At 49.8% G+C, this 20,546-nt stretch overlaps 1 protein-coding gene across 1 annotated transcript in view; it reads right to left on the reverse strand.

Moving 5' to 3' along the window:
* Snx29 (sorting nexin 29) overlaps positions 1-20,546 on the reverse strand; it is a 459,228-nt gene that overhangs the window by 349,754 nt on the left and 88,928 nt on the right. The window contains exons 6-10 of the mRNA XM_045161574.1: positions 19,908-19,978; positions 17,667-17,915; positions 14,111-14,486; positions 5,994-6,118; positions 765-854 (exon numbers count right to left, since the gene is read on the reverse strand). Coding sequence (XP_045017509.1) covers positions 765-854; positions 5,994-6,118; positions 14,111-14,486; positions 17,667-17,915; positions 19,908-19,978 — 911 coding nt within the window. The remainder of the gene's footprint in view (positions 1-764; positions 855-5,993; positions 6,119-14,110; positions 14,487-17,666; positions 17,916-19,907; positions 19,979-20,546) is intronic.

A 20,546-nucleotide genomic window follows, 5' to 3' on the forward strand; every position in this document is an offset into this window, starting at 1 on the left:
AAATATAAAATCATGTGGAGAGAGAGAAGAAGACAGTAAGAGCAACAGCAATGGTGGTGGCATCAGGGAGACCCTGATGGCAATTTTCCCTGTGCCACCAAATATCCTGTGACTTGGGGCAACTCAAATTTCTCTCAAGCTTCTTTAGTTTGAAAAAAAAAAAAAAGACTGGAAAGATGGCTTAGTGGTTAAGACAATTGCCTTCAGAGCCTAAGGACCCAGGTTCATATCCCCAGGACCCACAGAAGCCAGATGCACAAAGTGGCACATGCATTTGGAGTTTGTTTGCAGTAGGTAAAGGCCCTGGCATGCCTATGATCTCTCACTCTCCCCCCTCTGTCTCTCAAATAAATATTTAAAAAACCTTATGTGCTTATAAATTGCCAGAAAGTGGGTTAAATGCTTTAAAGATATACATTAACTGAGTAACTTAAATTTCATAGACTATGAGGATTAATATTATTATCAAATGCAAAGTAAGAAAATAATGACAGCGTGCTCAGAAATGGCCCCAAAAGTGTAGAAACAAGGATGGGGGTAAGAAAGGAGGTTTGATGGGCTCTGTAACTTCTTTCGGGGCTGAGGGCAGAGAGCCGCGGGCATGCTAGGCACGCTCTCTCAACTGAGCCACAGCGGGCCTGACGCCACATTGTGTACAGCCTCTCTGAGGGCAAGATGCCCGTCCTGAGACACGAGAGTGGCCGGCAGGCGCCGCCTGTCCCGGGAGAAGAACGCAGCACAGCGCGGAGCCGTCAGTCAGCAGCGCGTTGCTATGGACCTGTAGCACAGGGCAGGCGTGGGCAGAACGTGGTCCTCCGGTCCTGTCCCGTTCTCCAGGCTTCCCACGGGGACATCTGTGCAGAGAACAATCCACAGAGAAGGTTAGATTCCACTGTCAGCCACTCTGGCTGACAAATGTCCCACGTGTACAGTGGATTTTCATCAGCTACCCATTTCATTTCCTCAGACGTGTTACGATTTGGCACCGTTCACTGATAGAAAGCCCTTGCTCCAACTTCACGTGTGACCTTTTTGACCTTGAAGCAGGTGAAATGATGCATGAAGTCCATATGCACAGCCAACCTCAGAGGACACTTTTTTTGCCTGCAGTGGCTTGTGACGGACACTAGAGGGCAGCACAGACTGACGGTTGGCACGGTCAGAGGCTTTCTACAGAAGTCCGTTTCTCTGCAGAAGAGCACTGGGGGAATGGCATTTCTGAGAAAGGAGGCCGTGAATAATCTCCAGAACCAACAGGTCAGAGATGTTGACAGTTGTCAGATGCATTAGCTGCCATCGCCTCCTTCCAAAAACCAGTGAAAGTCCCTTACGGGACTCTGCAAGGGCAAGGACAGGGGTGGAGAGAGCTCCACCTCCTGTGTGTCAAGCTTTTACCTGGCTGAACCTGAGGGTGCTTGGAGAAGATGAAGAAATGCCTTCCCCCTTCTGCCTTACACCCCACTGTTACGAGTAACGCACAGGCATCACGGGGCGGGCCGGCACGAGGCCCCAGTTCAGTCCCCGAGAGAACGAGGCACTGAATGGAAAATACAGGTCTGCTCCGCCCCTCCCCTCCTTGCTAACCAGTACAGGGGAGTGAAGGGTTCTAGTGAATCAGTGGGTTGTTAAAGGTGCTTGCTTGCAAAGCCTGCCAGTCCAGGCTTGATCCTCAAGTCCCTACATAAAGCCAGACACAAGGTGGTGCACGTGTCTGGAGTTTGCAGTAGCAAGAGATTGTGGCATGCACACACACACACACACACACACACTAATAAATAAATAATTTGCTTTTTTTTATAAAAGGGGGGACTGTTTGTTTTTTAAATATTTTCTTTTTATTTATTTGACAGAGAAAAGGGAGAAGGAGAGGGAGAGAGAAAGGGAATGGGCACACCAGGGCATCTAACCACTGCAAATGATCTCCAGATGCGTGTGCCCCCTTGTGCCTCTGACTAACGTGGGTCCTGGGGAATCGAACTTGGGTCCTTTGGCTTTGCAGGCAAACACCTTAATCACTAAGCCATCCCTCCAGCCCCCGTTTATTTGTTTTTAACTCTGCCTGGCTACCCAACTCTAAGTCCCAGCTTCCAAACTTCAATTCAGCAAACTACCTAGCCTACTTGTAGCCATGAAACTGGCTGGTAGCGCCTGGTCTTGTTTTGTTTCGTTTTGTTTCGTTTTGTTTTGTTTTGTTTTGTTTTGTTTTGTTTTGTTTTGTTTTGTTTTGTAACAGAATATCACTATGTAGCCCAGGTTCTGCTCAATCTCAAATTCTCCTGCCCCAACCAACCAAGAGCTGGGATTATAAGCAAGCACTGTCATGTTTTCTTTCTTTCTTTTTTTTTTTTTTTTTTTTTTTTCAGGGGGAGTAGGTAGTGTCTCTCACTAGCCCAGACTGACCTGGCTTTCACTATGTAGTCTCAGAGTGGCCTCAAACTCTCAGCAATCTCCCTTCCTCTACCTCAAGTGCTGGGATTAAAGGTGTGCGTCACCACACCCAGCTATCTTCATGACATTTTAACAAGGCCTGCCATGTCATTAAATACTACTTTGGTTGTTATTTGGAGACGGGATCTCATTCTGTAGCCTAGGCTAGCCTGGACCTCACTAGGTAGCCCAAGCTGGCTTAGAACTTGAGACAATCCTTCTACCTCAGCCTCCCAAGTGGCAGGATTACCAGCATGCCTTACCACATGCAACCTAAAGTTTATAGTTTTTTGCGTGTATGTGCACGTAGTGTGCCTGCATGCCCATCATTCTTTACCTTGTTCCTTCAGACAGCGTGGCTCACCGAACCCAGGACTTACTGATTCAGCTAGACTAGTGCGGTGGATTGAGTGGATGTCCCCAGTAGGTTCAGGTTTATTAAAGCTTCTGGGATTTCCAGCTGCCTGGCTAGAAGAGGGGTCACTGTGAGCGGACCCTAGAGTCCAGCCCTGAGGTGTTAATGGAGGGCAGATCTGGAATTTCCAGCCTAAAGGTAAGCAGAGTGCTTGGGCTCTGCCCTTGCTTGAGGTGCTGGCGGTGGCATTTCTCTCTGGATGGACCTGTGAAAGGCAGCCATATGGAACTTCCCCTGGATCTGTAAGCTTCAAATAAATCCCTTCCTCCCATAACTTGTGCCTGGTTTGGAAGTTTATCCCAGCAACATGACGCTAACTACAGCTAGCTAGCCAGCAAGTCCCTCGGTGAGGGCCTGAGTTTGGATCCCCATGTCTACAAGAAAGCCAGGCATGGTGCACGCATCTGTATTGTGCTTTGAGTGTAAAATAGACTCGTGTGTTTGAACACTTGGTTCCAAGCTAGTGGCACCATTTGGGAAAGTGGTGAAATCTTTAGGAAGAAGGGAGTCGCTGGGGACAAGCCTGCAGGCTTTGTGACCCAACCCCACGTCCTGTTCCTGTTCCTCCTCTGCTTCCTGTGTGCCGATGTGACCAGCTCTGCCACCTCGCCCTCCCACCACGGTAAACTCAACCCTCGGGAAGAATTAACTCTTTCCTTCCCCAAATTGCTTCTGACCAGGTGTGTGTTTGTCTCAATAAGAAGGTAACCGACACAGCCTGGAACTGAAGTGCAGGAGTGGTGGAGACAAGAAGACCCCCAGGCTTACTGGCTAGCTCAGATCTAGCCAAATCTGTGAGCTCCAGCTTCAGCAAAAACAAATCAGTCATCAAAAGAAAAAAAAATGGTGGAACGTGATTAAGCCATTCACCATCAATCTCTGAACTGCATGCACACGTGCCCGCACACATAAGTACACCCCCAAAAGGAGGGAAGACATGGGAACTGCAACCTGAAGAGTGCCCCTGGAGTTTCAGAAGGCAAGACAGGTAGACAGACAGAGGGAAGAGCTTCATGCGAGGACACGGAAGCAGGCTGGCGTGGCTGAGACACTGAGCAAAAGGCAAAGAGGAGGAAAGGGAGAAGCCAGCCTGGGGGGCCCGGACGGCCACGGTGGAGGCTGCAGCCATGTGTCCTCAGAAGCACAGTGGACAATGGGGAGCGGGCACTCTGCACCTGTGGCTTATGTTCTCAGCGTTCCTTCTGACTGCCAAAGGACGAATGGCCAGGAGCAGGGGACAAGGTGAGAGGTGACGACACTGTTGGAAAGCCATTTTGCAACAACCCAGGGAGGAGACAATGATTCGATAGACTAGGGTAATGGGAGCATTCAGAGGACACTTCCGGGTAAGACGTCGGCATAGCAGCCACACAAAAGCAACCTAGGGAGGGAAATAAGGAAAAAACAACAAAATAGACTCTTCTACCAAAAAGTGAAGGTGCATCAGTTATTATCAACCACAGCAGAGAAGCAGGAGTGAGACTCGGATCTTCTAGAAAGGAGGAAACAGGCCAGGATCCCGGCAAGGCGCTGGCAGCCCGGGCCCGCGCCCGCACCCCTGGCACTGGCCTAGCGTGTGCCAAGGGCCAAGGTTTCATCCCCATGAACTCTGGAAAAGAAAAGGTGGTGACCCGGGTCATACACCTCATCTCTGGGGAGCACCAACAGCATGTCAACAAGAGCTGGGACCCAGGCCACCCCAACAGTGACAAGACAGAGCCTCTGGGTCTTCCAGGCTGACAGCCAGGAACACTGGAAATCTGGGGAGAAGGAAGGTTTTTTTCACAAGGATCTCAGAGGCCAGCCAGGAGCTACATTCCCAGACGCCGTTGTCCAGCGAGAACACCTGGCTCTAGAAGACGGACGTGAATCACAGGCCCGGGAGCAGGTGACCCTCGGCAGCCCAGCCGGACATTTCGGAGGAGTCCAGCCAGGACATGAAGAAGCCACTGAGGCAAAACAGAACGCCAGTGTGTGGGGGTGGGGGGGGGGTCAAGCCCAGCGATCCCTTACAAACCAAGCAACACACAGCAAGACCTGGATCAGCCCTGCAATCCCTTATGAACCAAGCAACACAGAGCAAGAACTGGATCAGCCCAGTGATCCCTTACGAACCAAGCAACACGGAGCAAGAACTGGATCATGAGCAGACAGTTAAGTCTCACGGAGGGTTCCCCACTTGCTCCTAGACCCCACACACACACACACAAACGTTCACACAGCAGCCATGCCTCTGCTGCACGGGCAATGCCAGGACCAAGGACGGTCGGGGGCACAAGGCTCTGGTGGCCTGCGCCAAGAGCAGTCTGGGGATACAGGACTTCTGAAGTCTGGACACGCAAGGCTGATGAATTATTCCTCTCTGGGACTTCGACTGAGACCTGGAGAGACCCCCAAGTGGACATCAACTGCAGTTTTCCACAAAAATTCAGTGACACGGCTGCGCCAATGCTGCTGGCTCCTCAGAAGGGCAGGTGGAAATGGGGGGTGAGAATGAAGGGGAAGTAATGTTTAACAGGGCACAGAGGAGCCCAGGTGCCAGAACTTTATGTACACCAGGGTTTAGGGGGCTCCTCCCATCTCCTACGAGGCATTCATAGTCACCATTTGTGGTGAGCTTTAGCGTAATCGAGTGTACCATCAAGCTACTGAGGCATTCATAGTCACCATTTGTGGTGAGCTTTAGTGTAATCGAGTCACCATCAAGCTACTGAGGCATTCATAGTCACCATTTGTGGTGAGCTTTAGCGTAATCGAGTGTACCATCAAGCTACTGAGGCATTCATAGTCACCATCTGTGGTGAGCTTTAGCGTAATCGAGTGTACCATCAAGCTACTGAGGCATTCATAGTCACCATTTGTGGTGAGCTTTAGCGTAATCGAGTCACCATCAAGCTCCTGGTGGCAGGTGGAGAACCGAGACCTGAGAGTCCCTCCAATTTGCCAACCAGTCCATTCCCATCTTTCAGCCAAGAGCTCCTATAAATGTCCCAGTTCAATAGAAGACCCCCAGCCCCCTCTCAATTCTGGGTGCCCCTGGGCCTCCGACCTCTGGGCTCCCATTCCTACCTGTGCAGATCACTCAGAAACCCCAGCTGGTCCCTGGAGCCAGGGCTCTTAGCAGGGAAGAGAAGGAAGGGGGAGCACCCACCTGCTGGGCTGCAGGAGCCCACTCCGCTGACCGGGAAGAGGACTTCAGCATCACTGCTGCCGTGCAGCACCTGCAGCGGGGCCCAGCTGTGTGCCTGGGAAAGGCACGCGTTCCCATCCAGAGGCCTGTGGCAAGAGAACATAGCTGTGTGACAGAGCCCACCCTGCGGGCTCAGGACTCACCACGGCATCTGCTGGGCCTCCTCAAGTACACAGACCATGATGAGGCTGGAGCAGAAGGGGCCTTGGCTGGGGGTCAAGAGTGTGGCTTCTTGTCCCCAGGGCTTGCTGAGCCTTACCCCCAGTGCTTGCTGAGCCTTCTTTCCTCCAGGGTTTGCTGAACCTTCTGTCCCCCAGTGTTTGCTAAGCGCCTATGAAGTTAGGGGCTGTGCTCACCAGACAGAAAGAGCCAGCAAGACAAACACATGTGAAAATGGAAGAGGAATGAGCTGAGAAGAAGGCTGACAGCAGAAAATGGGGTGGGGGAAAGAGGGCAACAAGATGAGAATGGGATCAAATTGCAGGATGTTCATTTATTTAACTTATCAATAAAAAGATGGGGTTGAGTGGGAGAAGGTCAAGAGAAGTAATGGGAGGGTTGAATGTGACCAAAAGGCACCATGGTATCCATAAACAATATTTACCTAGACACATGGACTGAGAAAAAAAAATGCAAGCCCTCTTATTAAGAACTATATTTTCAGGCTAAAAAGATGGCTCAGAGGTTAAAGGCACTTCCTTACAAAGCCTAGCAGCCTGGGTTCAATTCCCCAATACCCATATAAAGCCAAATGCACAAAGTGCCTCATAGTTTAAAAAGTATTTTATTCAAAAAAGAATCTGAGAGCTGGAAAGATGGCTTAGCAGTTGAGGCACCTGCCTGAAAAGCCAAAGGACCCAGGTTTAATTCCCCAGGACCCATGTAAGCCACATGCACAAGGTGGTGCATGCGTCTGGAGTTCATTTGCAGTGGCTAGAAGCTAGAGGCACCCATTCTCGCCCTCTCAAATAAATAAAAAAATTTTTAAATATATATATTTTTTAAATCTGAGTCTGGAGGGATGTCTAATTGGTTAAGGTACAAGTCTACGAAGCCTAAGGACTCAGGTTTGACTCCCTGGAACCCACATAAGCCAGAAGCACATGGTGGAGCATGCTTCTGGAGTTTGTTTGCAGTGGTTAGAGGCCCTGCTGTGCCTATTCTCTCTTCCCCTTCCCCATAATAAAGAAAAAAAATTTTAAATTCTGAGGCCCAGAAAAACTGGACAATGTCACTGCAACCTGAGCAATTTTGACACTGGACCAGGTCAAGGCCTAGACCCAAACCAAGATGTCATTTCTGCTTCTCAGCCTTTTCATGGAGGCTAGATCCTTCAACAATCCATCAAGTAAACAAGAAAAATATCAAGGAAAAACATGACCACACCACAGGAATCACTTTTACTTGTTTTCCAGATAATTTGCTAACATTCACAAGACAAGTTACAGCAGAAACCTCTATGGATCAGCTTGTTTAAAAAAAAAAAAAAGGCCTAACATAAATAAAATGTATTTTCAATAAAAGTTTAATTTGTAAATTGAAGGGGGAAAAAAAGCCAGAAGATGGTTATGCTGCCCTCATGGAGCTCATATTCTGGTGAAGCCAGACACCCATCAGGTCATCCCGCAGAAGCGTAAGCACAGGTGAGGACTCAGCGGCCAGCACAGTCTCCGAAGTCCAGCTCCACAACAGGAGGCTCGTATCCCAGCACTCTGGAGGCAGAGGCTGCAGGATCACCGTAAGTTCAAGATCAGCCTAATCTACCTGGTGAGACCTTGCCCCTCCCTCCCTCCCTCCCTCCCTCTCTCTCTCTCTCTCTCTCTCTCTCTCTCTCTCTCTCTCTCTCTCTCTCACACACACACACACACACACACACACACACACACAATTTAAATATGGGGGTGGGGAGAGAAATGTAGCTCAGCAGGAGAGAGCTTGCCAACCATGTTCAATGCCCTGGGTTTGATCCCCAGCACCGCAAAGAAAGAAAGAAAAAATAAGAACAGGGAGGTTCAAGAGGCAAGCTGAGGGCTGGAGAGATGGCTTAGCGGTTAAGCGCTTGCCTGTGAAGCCTAAGGACCCCGGTTCAAGGCTCGATTCCCCAGGTCCCACGTTAGCCAGATGCACAAGGGGGCGCACACGTCTGGAGTTCGTTTGCAGTGGCTGGAGGCCCTGGCGCGCCCATTCTCCCTCTCTCCCCCCACTTCTCTCTCTGTCTATCACTCTCAAATAAATAAACAACAACAAAAAAAAAAAAACAATTAAAAAAAAAAAGAGGCAAGCTGAAGGAAGCTGGGGTCCTGAGAGAAGGGGGGACCAGAGGATGTGAGGCAGAGGACGCGGGCTGAAAGTGCCAAGGCACAAGGAGGTGCAGCGTGTTCTGGGTTCTCAAAGAGGGCAGTCACAGGACTCAGGACCGGGCCTCACTGGACCTAGACCCTGGTGGGTAAAAGGACAGGATCGGACTAGGTCATATCTGAGTCCCTTCCCAGCATGGAAGCCAGCTCAAGTATTAACCAGACTCATGTGACCTGTTCCACTGTCTTCTTATCTGCAAAGAAGGAAAGGCGCAAGTGTGTGCAGCCGCAGTAACGCCAGGCTGCTTCTGTTGAGGGTGACCCCACTTGCCCGCTGCGGCATCTGCCGCCTGCAAATCTAGTTGCAATGGCTGCCCAGCCTCCCACCCATATGTGGCTTTTCTTTATATTTTTGTTGCTGTGGTGGTTTGGTTTGGTTTGGTTTTTCGAGGTAGGGTCTCACTCTAGCTCAGGCTGACCTGGAATTCACTATGTAGTCTCAGTATGGCCTCGAACTCACAGCCATCTTCCTACCTCTGCCTCCCGAGTGCTGGGATTAAAGGCATGCGCCACCACGCCTGGCTTGGTTTGTATTTATTTTAAAGCAGAGTCTACCACACTGGAAAGGGTAAATGTTCTAGGCTGCATGGCGTACCCTTGTGTGTTGGAGTTTCTTTACAGCCCTTTAAAACATCACCACCAGCCTGGCTGGGGGCAGGTTTGGCCTGCAAGAGAGCTGGCCAACTCCTCTTTGAAGACTGACCGTGTGCAGCAACACCTCTTAGCCCTCTGCATTTGGGACAGGTCAGACATTTGGCACTGACTAGGAAACCCGGAGGAAAGAATCCTAACAGAACTTTGCAAATGCGCTGTGTAACCCCACAGGACGTGCGATGAGACTCAGACAGCAGGGTGGGAGCCAGAATGGAAATGACTCCCCCCCCCCATCGGTCCTGGCCACTGACCACAGACTCGAGCCAGATCTTAGCTAATGTGGCGATAACCCTTTCCTGAGGCTCTGATCCAGCAGTTGGGGACCAAGGGGAGTGGTCACAAAGGCCCTGCCACACACTCCCAGGAGAAGGCGGCAAAACTGACTCCTTTCTGCAACCATCCACCATCCCTCCACAAGTGAACTTTCTGCTGATCTCAAATACAAGTCTTGCCTCTTCCCAGCAACATATGTGAGTGTGAGATGAAGCCAGGCACACAACATACGGTGAGGTTCCAACTAAAAGTGACCTTCAAGAAATAGCACCAAACCGGGCGTGATGGCGCACGCCTTTAATCCCAGCACTCGGGAGGCAGAGGTAAGAGTTTCACTGTGAGTTCAAGGCCAGCCTGAGACTACATAGTGAATTCCAGGTCAGCTTGGGCTAGAGTGAGACCCTCCCACAAAAAAAAATAAAAAAAATAAAAAAAGACTGGATTCAGTCCTCAAGACAGCTTCACATTAAACAAATAAGTAAACAAACACCACTCAGGACCGAGTTTGGCGTGCAACACGTGGCGGTCCTTTGCCTTTCTACCCCATCTGAGGTAGGAGATCATACTGCTGATCTTTTCTGTGCTCTCCACAAGCTGCCGGGGGACACTCTCCTGTCTGCGCCTCCCACCTCACTGTCAAGATGCTGGGATTACAGAAACCCACCCAGATCAGGATCAGACTTGGGCCCTGCCCCCAACCCTGAGCTTTAAGACAGAAGAGCTGAAAACTCCTTGGGTAGTTGACTGGGACTCAGTGGCTGCACATTTAGATCATCACGTGTTCTGCTTCTCTAAACAAGGACTTTGGTATCTACATGCACAGCTTCTTTCTGAGTCCAGAGAGTGTCCTTGGCCAATCATTACCAGTGGGACTGCTAAAGCAAGGGAGGTAAACTTGCTCCAAGCTCCTGACATTTTGTCAAGGCATTTTTGGCCCTAGCAGCAGCCCCTGGGCAGAGCCTTGTCACCTCCCTGCAAAGCTGCCTATGGGTGCAGGAATGAGGGCCCAGGACAGCCATTTCATCCTGTGCTTGCTTTAGAGCTTGGTGACCCCTACGAGATGCAAGTGTGCAGCCGTGTCTCACGGTGCATTTTGCCTCGTCACTGGGAGATGAGCGTTCACTTGTGTTTGTAGCACTGATTTACCCACCCCCTTTCTTACTGAAGTTAGAGAGCATTTACAAAGTTAATAGGAAAACACCTTTCTGTAATAAAGAACTGGGCATCTGAAGGAAAACAGAAGCACAGCAAACCCTTGTTGTTAATACTGAGCAGGGAGATATCGAGGCAGACAGAACCCAACCTTTGGCCACCAGGTCATCCAAAGCGAGCATTCAACTTTGCTGGCAAGTCTACCTGAGCTACTCCTGGCCTGGCCACACCCACCCTCTGTGCTCCAGTCTCTAGACCTCTCCTGGGACCACAAGCTTAAAATCAAAAGTCAAGTATTGGGCTGGAGAGATGGCTTAGCGGTTAAGCGCTTGCCTGTGAAGCCTAAGGACCCTGGTTCAAGGCTCGGTTCCCCAGGTACCACGTTAGCCAGATGCACAAGGGGGCGCACGCATCTGGAGTTCGTTTGCAGAGACTGGAAGCCCTGGCGCGCCCATTCTCTCTCTCTCCCTCTATCTGTGTCTTTCTCTCTGTGTCTATCGCTCTCAAATAAATAAATAAAATTTAAAAAAAAAAAAGTCAAGTATTACTCGGTAGGCCACCCATTGCTTGACTTCTTCCCAGGTCTCTCTACGGAATGTCCAAGGAAGCACTCCCTGTATGCCAGGGAGAGCCTGTCCATGGTCCGTGCAGAGCCTGGCCCCCAAGACAGTCACCCAGCACTGTCTTGTGCCTTTTACACATCACAATGCCAGCAGCTACCCTGCTAGCAAGCTGCTCTCCCCTGCAGGCTCCACTCACAGCAGCAGAGGTAGGAAGAGCTGTGACTGAGGCCCAAGTACACATGCAGGACCCAATCCAGAGGTGCCTGCCCATATCTATAGAGCCACAGCACACACATTAAAAAAAAAAAAAGCCAAAAATCTAAATATTCAAAAGTGTAGACTGGGCTGGAGGGATGGTTTAGCGGTTAAACGCTTGACTGTGAAGCCTAAGGACCCCAGTTCGAGGCTTGATTCCCCAGGACCCATGTTAGCCAGATGCACAAGGGAGCGCACGCATCTGGAGTTCATTTGCAGTGGCTGGAAGCCCTGGCGCGCCCATTCTCTCCCTCCCTCCCTCCCTCCTTCCCTCCCTCCCTCCTTCCCTCCCTCCCTCCCTCCCTCCCTCCCTCCCTCCCTCTCTCTCTCTCTCTCTCTCTCTCTCTCTCTCTCTGCCTCTTTCTCTGTCGCTCACAAATACATAAATAAAAATTTTTTAAAAACTTTTTTTTAAAGTGTAGAAACATTTAGCAACCCATGACATTGTGATCTTGAAAAAACAACCAACTAACTAGTTACTGCAGAGAAACAGAACCAATGAGAGGAGTTCACTAGCTATAAATACAGATTCGTAACGAAGAACTGGGCTACGTGACTGCAAAGGCTGAGAGAGCCCACAACGGCAGTCTGCAAGCTGAAGCTGACAGTGTGATTCTGAGAACAGAGGTATCAATTCCAGTCCACGGACAGCAAAAGATCAACATCCCAGCTCACGCAGGCAGGCATGAAAGAAGCCACTCCTCTCTTCCTCGGGTTTCTATTCTATTCAGGTCTTCAAGGGCCTGCATGATGCCTCTCCGTGCTGGGGGCAGAAACCTCCTTCAGAGATCCCACCCATATTCCAACACTGACCCCAGCTGGAACACCATCCATGACTTGAGAAACGGGTTCAACCTGGGCATCCCATAGCCCAGTTGCGTTGACCATCAGATAGACACTGGATAAAATAATTACGTAGTAGCAGGGAAAATGTTTGACAGTATAGCCTCTCGGAAGCTGCACATCTGAACACAATGCTAGCTTGGCTGACTGCTTTGCCAAATCTCAACCCTGTGTATCACCCTCGTCTTTCATTAGCCTTGCAGCCCGGGTGGATCACCGCTGGCATGGCCAATTCAAGTGTCCGTGTAAATGACGTGAGCAAAATCTGTTTAAATAGACATAATCTTGTGAGGAAGAAGAAAGGTAATGTTAAAAGAATATGAGGGGAAGAAGAACATAGGCTGGGGGTGTAGCTCAGTCAGTAGAGCGCCTGGCTAGCATACATGAAGCCTGGGGTTCAATTCCAGCTCCAACTAATCAGGGCCTGGGAGGTATATACCTTTAAAGGCAGCTCCCGGGAGATGGAAGGCAGGAGAATCAGAAGTAAGGTCAGCCTTTGCTACAGAGGAGGCCCACGGCTGGCCAAGATATGAGACTGTGTCTTAAAGAGAAATTTTTTTAAAAAAAAGGAGAACATGAAAATCAGAAGCTGAGTAACACCAGAGCATTTCAGTCCCAGGGAAAGAGGCGCTCAGATCGGCTCACCTCGCCCTTGTACAGGCGGGACTGTGAAGTCAGTCAGAATCGGCACCATGCACCCTGCAGCCTGAAAGCAAACTGGTATGTGACAAGAAGATTGGCACCGAGCACCAGAACAGTGACAAGAGGGGTACACCAGCAGCAGCAGCAGCTGACGCGTGCTGTGTCACTCGATGCGCCAGCGTGTGCGACAAAAGCCTTGCATGGATTATTTCTGCCCCCACAACACCCCTACGGAAAGGTGCTACCATGGCCTCAGGTCTCAGCTGAGACCAGAGGTTCTGGGGGGCTCACCCCACTCAGCCCGAGGGCAGCCACCCAGGGAGTATGGTTTTGCCTCCGAGGCCCGCGACCGCTAGGAGCCCCGCTTTTCTGCCGGCGGCCTCCGTGAGCATCGGGCCTCCAGCGTTACGGCAGCAAGCGCAGCAGGACTGAGCTCTGCGGGGAGCACTGGACGCAGCCTGGCCAACAGCTTTACCAAACCCCAATTCTGTGCAATCCTGTTCTCCAGTCTTCAAGAGAGAAGTGGTACCTGCTAACCTCAAGTGACGCAGGAGTCACCTGTCACTGCAGTCATAGGCTGCTGCTGCTGCTGGTGGTGTGTGATAGATTCTTATGTATTCCACGAGAATACATGGAAAGCACTCTCTGGCCTTGGACTTAGTGGCTATGTAGCCAAGGATGACGCTGAACTTCCTCCTGTCTACTTCTACCGGAAGTGCTGGGGTTTTAGGAATGTGACACCACACCCCCATTTATGTGGTGCTGGGGATGGAACCCAGTGCTTTCTGGGTGCTGTGCAACTACCAACTGAGCTCCAGGCCATCACAGTTCTTAGGTTAAGTCTTATTCTCTTGGTCACAAGCCACTTAACTTCTCTCTTGTTCTTTGCAGACCACTAGTCTGTGACTTTTGTCCAGGTCACCCCTGTCTCCCCCTTGAGCTTACCTAGGCTAATGGCAAGTTAGGAGGCAGATTCAATTCATGGAAACAGACTTTTGAGCAAGAAATTCAAAGTACATAGCCTGATGTTAACTTGTATTAAGTACCTTCAAATAGGTTCCATGTCGATGGAGAATGGAATTTCAAAGGGGAATGTGGCGGGGGGGGGGGGTATTACCATGGGATACTTTTTATAATCATGGAAAATGTCAATAAAAATTGAGAAAAATAAATAGGTTCCATGTCCCTCAGTTCTTAGCAAGCTAAGATCCTAAATAAAGACTTGAAGAATGAAAAGCACCCCAAACCAGTACAGAAACCATGCTCCTATTTCACGCACTGCCACGGAAGGGGAAGGCGGTTGGAGCGCTCCCTTTGTGAAGGGCTCGGCAGAACTTACTTCTCGGGTGACTCCAAGTGGATCATGCGCTTCCTGCCGGCTGCGTTTCCATACACGTCATCCTCATCTTCATCCCCATCTTCATCATCGATGCTTTTTACATCAAGCTTCTGGTGCCCCAATTCCCCATTCAATGACAAACTATCAATTTTCCATGAGTTGCTGCTCTGACTTCCATTGGAATTTGGTCCAAAGGGGCTTTCAAAAGTGCACACGACATTGATCGAAGAGCGGTCAGAGTTCTCCTCTGAGCTCTCCCCAGCCCCAGGGGTCTTTTTAAAAACATCCCCAGAGTTCTGCTCATCCTCTTCCTCATCAAATGAGATAATATTGGTCACCTTCTTCTTCTTCTTCCGCTCCTTTTTACATTTAGCATCTGGCAGAAGAAAAGGGCTGATGTAAGAAAAAGCAGGTGAGACACATAGTTTGGGCCGACTCACCTCCAAGTCACAGAAAATCCTCCAGCAGTGTTCTGCTTTTGCCTGTGGAATGTGAGAGAAACAGTGCTGAGTTCTAGAACCCAGATCAAGGGATCTCACAGATCTACTGCCATCCTCTCGGCCAGCTGCCTTGAACTAAGGGATCCAATCTCACTCACTCACTGGATCAGAAGAGTCGCACGTAGAACTGACGCCTGGTACAACTCAAACACAGAGCTGAGCCACCCTGTACTTCCAGTTTAGCCACCAGCTCCCTCCCCATGAAAGAGCCTCAAGAGACCTACAGAGGCAAGGCCACCCCGATGCACAGGACCATAAGACATCAACCACTTCCTTTTACTGTTTCCATATGGAAAAAGCTATAAGCAGCACTGCCCTGGCGATCAGAGCTAAGAGGAAGTCATCTTAACCATCCTTCTTGGATGTCACAACCTCAAGCCACTCCATATAACCAGAGGTGACGTGTGATGCCTCACTGATGTGTGCAACCCTGTTCACAAGCATAGTTCCAACGAGGGTCAGGACTGGTGCTCCATGAATGCAGAAATCTCATTGTCCTTGTTCTGTTTCCCACATTGTTCATGTGGGAGTCTCTGCTGGAAAATGCAAGCTCACGACAGGTAAGTCTCTGTGTGCCAAAGAACTCATGGGGGGAGCCAAGTTGTCACCATCATTCAGACCCAAAGGGAGCAGTGGTGGGGCAGGTCTGAAACACCAGACACTTAGGAGGCTAAGGCAGAAAGATCACAGGTTCAAGACCAGCCTTGGCTACAGAGTGAATACAAGGCCAGCGTGGGCAACTTACTAAGACCTTGTCTCATAAAAATAAAGGAAGCTGGGGCCTGGAGAGATGGCTTAGTGGATAAGTGCTTGCCTGTGAAGCCTAAGGACCCCAGTTTGAGGCTCAATTCCCCAGGACCCACATTAGCCAGATGCACAAGGGGGCGCACGCGTCTGGAGATCGTTTGCAGTGGCTGGAAGCCCTGGCGCGCCTATCCTCTCTCTCTCTCACTCTCTTTCTCTCTCCTCTTCTCTGTCTGTCACTCTCAAATAAATTAAAAAATAATAATAATAATAAAGAGAGCTGAGGGTACAGCTCAGTGGTAAAGCACTTGTCTAGCATGTACAAGGCTGGAGGGTCAATTCCTACCACTAAAAGAACCATTTCAGGGCTGGAGAGATGGCTTAGCAGTTAAGGCGCTTACCTACAAAGCCAAAGGACCTAGGTTCGACTCTCCAGGACCCACATAAGCCAGATGCCCAAGGGGACACACGCATCTGGAGTTCATTTGCCATGGCTGGAGGCCCTGGAGTGCCCATATTCTCTCTCTCTCTCTCTCTCTCTCTCTCTCTCTCTCGCCCTCTCTCTCTCTCTCTCTCCCTCCCTCCCTCCCTTCCTCCCTCCCTCCCTCCCTATTTCTGTGTGTGTGTGTGTGTATATCTCAAATAAATAAAAATAAATAAAATATTTTTTAAAAGAACAATGACAGAGGGATGGCCATGATTATTGAATTACTGCCTTAAGGGATTTGGGGAGTCAGCAACTGGTACTTAACCCCAAAACTTCCACTTCCCAGCAACCCCAAATACTCCAAGGGTGTTTTAAAGCTTTCAGCACAATTGATCTTAACTGAACCAACTTCTGCTTCCCGACAGCCCAGAGTCAGCATGGAGAGCTGTTCTCATTCCTCGGGCCTCTGCTCAAATACCATCCTCATCCTCCCAGCAGAGCCCAAAAGCTTCCACCTGGAAGCATGGCGTGTAGCATCATAACAGTAAGTGTATAGCTCATCTTTAAATATCCTCCACCTCTGCCCTACCCCCACGGAGACTGCACCAGGTGCTCTACACTGAGCACTAAGAACGCAATAAACAGAGGAGTGAATGGATGAAGGGCAGGGGATGGAGAGTGGCCCATCCAGCTTCCTACGGCGGTCACAATCTCTTTTCTATCCCTTATCTCACATTGCAAACTGAAGTTCTCCAGACGGGGAATGTACACTGCGTTACACATTCCGCAAGGATGACTGATCAAAACCTCTGATTGCAGCAAGCCGGAATGTTCAGGCTACGAAACAAATTATCTCAAACTATTTTTTAATTATTAATATATATACATATATATATTTTGGATTTTCGAGGTAGGGTCTCACTCTAGCCCAGGCTGACCTGGAATTCAATATGGAGTCTCAGGGTGGCCTCGAACTCTCAGCAATCCTCCTACCTCTGCCTCCCAAGTGCTGGGATTAAAGGCGTGCGTCACCACACCCTGCTTAAATGATTATATTTATTAAGGAAAGTACAGAGTCAAGGAAAGACACCCATGTGGCTAGAGATCCCATGTGGAGGGCCTGGGGAAAAAGTATGGAAATAAAAAAGAAAAAGTTCAAGGAGCCCCTGCCATGTGCGCAGCTGGGGCTGGGCCTGGACCGAGCCAGGGCAGACACAGCCAAGGGGAAAACTCACCCATAGCTAGAAGTTCCCAAGTGATCAGAAAGAGACTCGGACTATCTTTATGGAGTCCCCTTAATGGTTATTTATTGCTAACCTCTGCATGTGACATAACATCCTTGTGACTATCAGGTAAAATCCTGTTTGGAATGGACAAACAGACCCCTAGCTTCCACTAACCCGAAGGCTAAGCATGTCATGACATAGCAGCTGAGGCCTACAGCAGAGATTTCTCCACTTGGCTATAACCTGCCTTCCTGATATTCCCACTGATGTATTTCAAAAATACCTTGATTTATGACTTTCTTTGTTCCGTTACTATAAAAAGTGCATGAAACTGCTACCACGTTGGAACATGGTATTTGGGGTAACCTAAATCTGTGTTCCCAGGCCATGGTCACTTCTATGGTTCTAGAATAAACTCTCTCATACTCCCTCTGAGGTGAAAGTTGTGCTTTTCCATTGACAGCATGCACATAAGGCTGTCAGCGCCCTCTGAAAGTGAGCAAGGGCAAGAAAAAGAAGTCCAAGCGTGAACTAGATAAGCAAGTGCGTCAGATTCCGCTCCCCTGGAAGGACTTGCAGGTAGCCAGAGGGTCCCGTCCAGCCCACTGTTGTCTTGCCACTGACCCACCGTGCCACCCCGAGGGCCCACTCTGGCTCACCGGCACTGACGATCTTGGACAGGACAGGCAGAGGGTCACTCTCCTGCTCGGGCTTCATGAGGATGGAGACGGCGGAGGAAGATGTGATCTCCCTGAAGAGGCTGCTCACCCCCTGCGTGGACTCCTTGAGCAAGGACGTCATGTTCTGCGTTGACTCTTTTAACAGGTCTGAGACAGTGGGAGCAAACTTGCTCTGCCCATTTAGATCCTTGTTGTCAATGTTAATTGCAAAGAGTATGGAGTTCAGACCTGTCCCCAAAAAAAGGAGAAAACCTGAAGTCCTTGTAGCCAGGCAGCCACACCTCTACCATGAGGAGCAGGACAGACCACAGCACAGTCCACAAGAGGAGGACACTCCTATCTACATCTGTAAAGCCGTCCCAAAGGGTGGGAATGAAGCTCAGCTGCTAGAGTGCTTGCCTGGCATGCACGAAGCCCTGGGTGTCATTCCCAGCACTGTAACGTACCAGGCATGGCGACACACGCCTGTAACCCAAGCACTAGAGAGGAAAGAAGCAAGGGGATCAGAACTTTAAGGTCATCCTCAGCATGTCCCTAGTCTGAGACCGGCCTGAACTGCATAAAACCCTGTTTTTTAAAAAAAAGTCCCGGGCTGGAGAGATGGCTTAGCGGTTAAGCGCTTGCCTGTGAAGCCTAAGGACCCCAGTTTGAGGCTCGGTTCCCCAGGTCCCACGTTAGCCAGATGCACAACGGGGCACACGTGTCTGGAGTTTGTTTGCAGAGGCTGGAAGCCCTGGCGCACCCATTCTCTCTCTCCCTCTATCTGTCTTTCTTTCTATGTCTATCGCTCTCAAATAAAAAAAAAAAAAAAGTCCCAAAACAGGCATGGGCAGACACCATGAGCTGAGTCCAGCTTCCCTCCCTGAAGGTCAGGCAGGCAAATACCAACAAGAACCACCCAGGAGGAGATGACGCTGCAAGTTCTGGAGTCAGGCCACCTGGTTGAGCCCCTTCATGGCCACTTACCAGCCTGAGACCTTAGTCAAGCTCCCTGTAATCTCCCTGAGCTCTAGCTTCCTTACCTGTGACATGAGGACAATGGTCTCTCTTGGGATTATAAATACTGAAGACATCATCTACCAAAAGCACTCAGCTCACCAACCAATCAAAAACATGCACCATGGGCTGGAGAGATGGCTTAGTGGTTAAACACTTGCCTATGAAGTCCAAGGACCCTGGTTGAGGCTCGATTCCCCAGGACCCACGTTAGCCAGATGCACAGGTAGTGCATGTATCTGAAGTTCGTTTGCAGTGGCTGGAGGTCCTAGTGCACCCATTCTCTCCCTCCCTCCCTTTCCCTCCCTCCCTCCCTCCCTCCCTCTCCCCCCCCCTCTTGTTCTTAAATAAATAAACATGCACCAAAGACATCCTTGTAATTACTTGAGAAAAAACTTACACTGGCATCCTATAGCCCACAAAGGAAACCACAGCCAAGTTCTTGTTTTCCTCTCTCATCTCTAGATAGCGCTCAGTATGTGGGTCTTAACAGCAGGTTTTAGAAGAAGAAAAAATAATTCTTTGAGTAGAGCCTCACTCTAGCTAGCCCAGGCTGACCTAGAACTCACTCTGTAGCCCCAAGTTAGCCTTGAACTTTGGTGATCCTCTTACCTCAGCCTCCCAAGTACAGGGATTAAAGTTGTGTGCCACCCTGCCCAGCTAGAAGAAAAGGTTTTAAATGAAGCAGTAAAGAATTTGGAAAAATGACACAAGCTGCCGCTTTCATCTAGCTGATTCCATTTTTTTTTGTCATTTGAGTGAGAGTCAAAGGTTTCTCAGTCCCCCAAGTAGCATCAATCCAGGGCCTCCCCACTGCTGACAAGCCACAGATATGACCCTTTTGGGGGCTGTGAGACAACCCTAAAAAGGTGCCTAGGGAGCTCCCAGAGGTCAGGAGGGGTAATAGAGCTGACAGGATCCAGCCAACCTGGGGCAGGGCCAGAGTACAAGGTATATCTCCCACTTCTAATTCTCTGGTTATTTATATTACACCTGCCAGGCCACGGTCAAAGCCCTTCAACCCAGTGCTTCCTTTGCCAAGGTATCAAATTCTAGATAAATGGTCCCCAAACTTCAAGGAAGAACAGTAACAAGAAACTCATCAAGTCAGTGAGGAGACAGTGAATAATCACAATATCCCTAGGGGCTATAAAACTGCTTCCAGGTCGTCTCTGCTCACCTAGCTTCCCAGACCCCAGTGCCCCTAGCCTTAGCCAGGCTTACCAGCTGCCATGGTCGGAAGCATGCTAGACCTTTCTTCATCCATCACAAAAGACCAGTCTTCATAAAAAGTGCTGCAAAATGGGAGAAAGAGGAGGAAAGCTCTTAGTGGTAGTTTTCTGCGTCTGTTCATTAGCCAGGTGGTTCCCTGGGATGGCTCCCTGGAAAAGCCGAGCCTGGTGCGTCATCCCAGAGAGAACATGGTCTGCCTCATGTCTCTGCTGATGTGAAGCTGATGTGATAAACGAAGGTCTGAACACGAATATCTGACAACCTCCTCGTTAGATCGCAGCTTTAGAGGACTGAAATAGACATGCAAATGCATTTACCAAGCAGCAATGCAGAAGATGACAGAGGGGTGGCTTTTCACTCAACAAGGTCTCTGAGAAACAAGCAGGAAATCCAAATTGACCAACAGGGTCTCCGCTGAGCAGGCTAATACAAAAAGACACAATTTCAGAGAGAAATGCCAGAGCCCCCAGGGTTCCATCAGCTAGGGCATTCACTTGTAATGCCTGTCTGAACCACAAACCCAAAGGCCCGAGTTGTTCCTCGAGAGAGCCGGGAGGCTAGCCTGGTTCCATGGATTTCAGTTTGGGGAGGGGTCAGAGGAGCCTACGAGGCCTATCCAAGGTGATCTCG

This window comes from Jaculus jaculus, chromosome 11 (assembly GCF_020740685.1).
Source record: "Jaculus jaculus isolate mJacJac1 chromosome 11, mJacJac1.mat.Y.cur, whole genome shotgun sequence".
NCBI classification, from domain to species: domain Eukaryota; kingdom Metazoa; phylum Chordata; class Mammalia; order Rodentia; family Dipodidae; genus Jaculus; species Jaculus jaculus.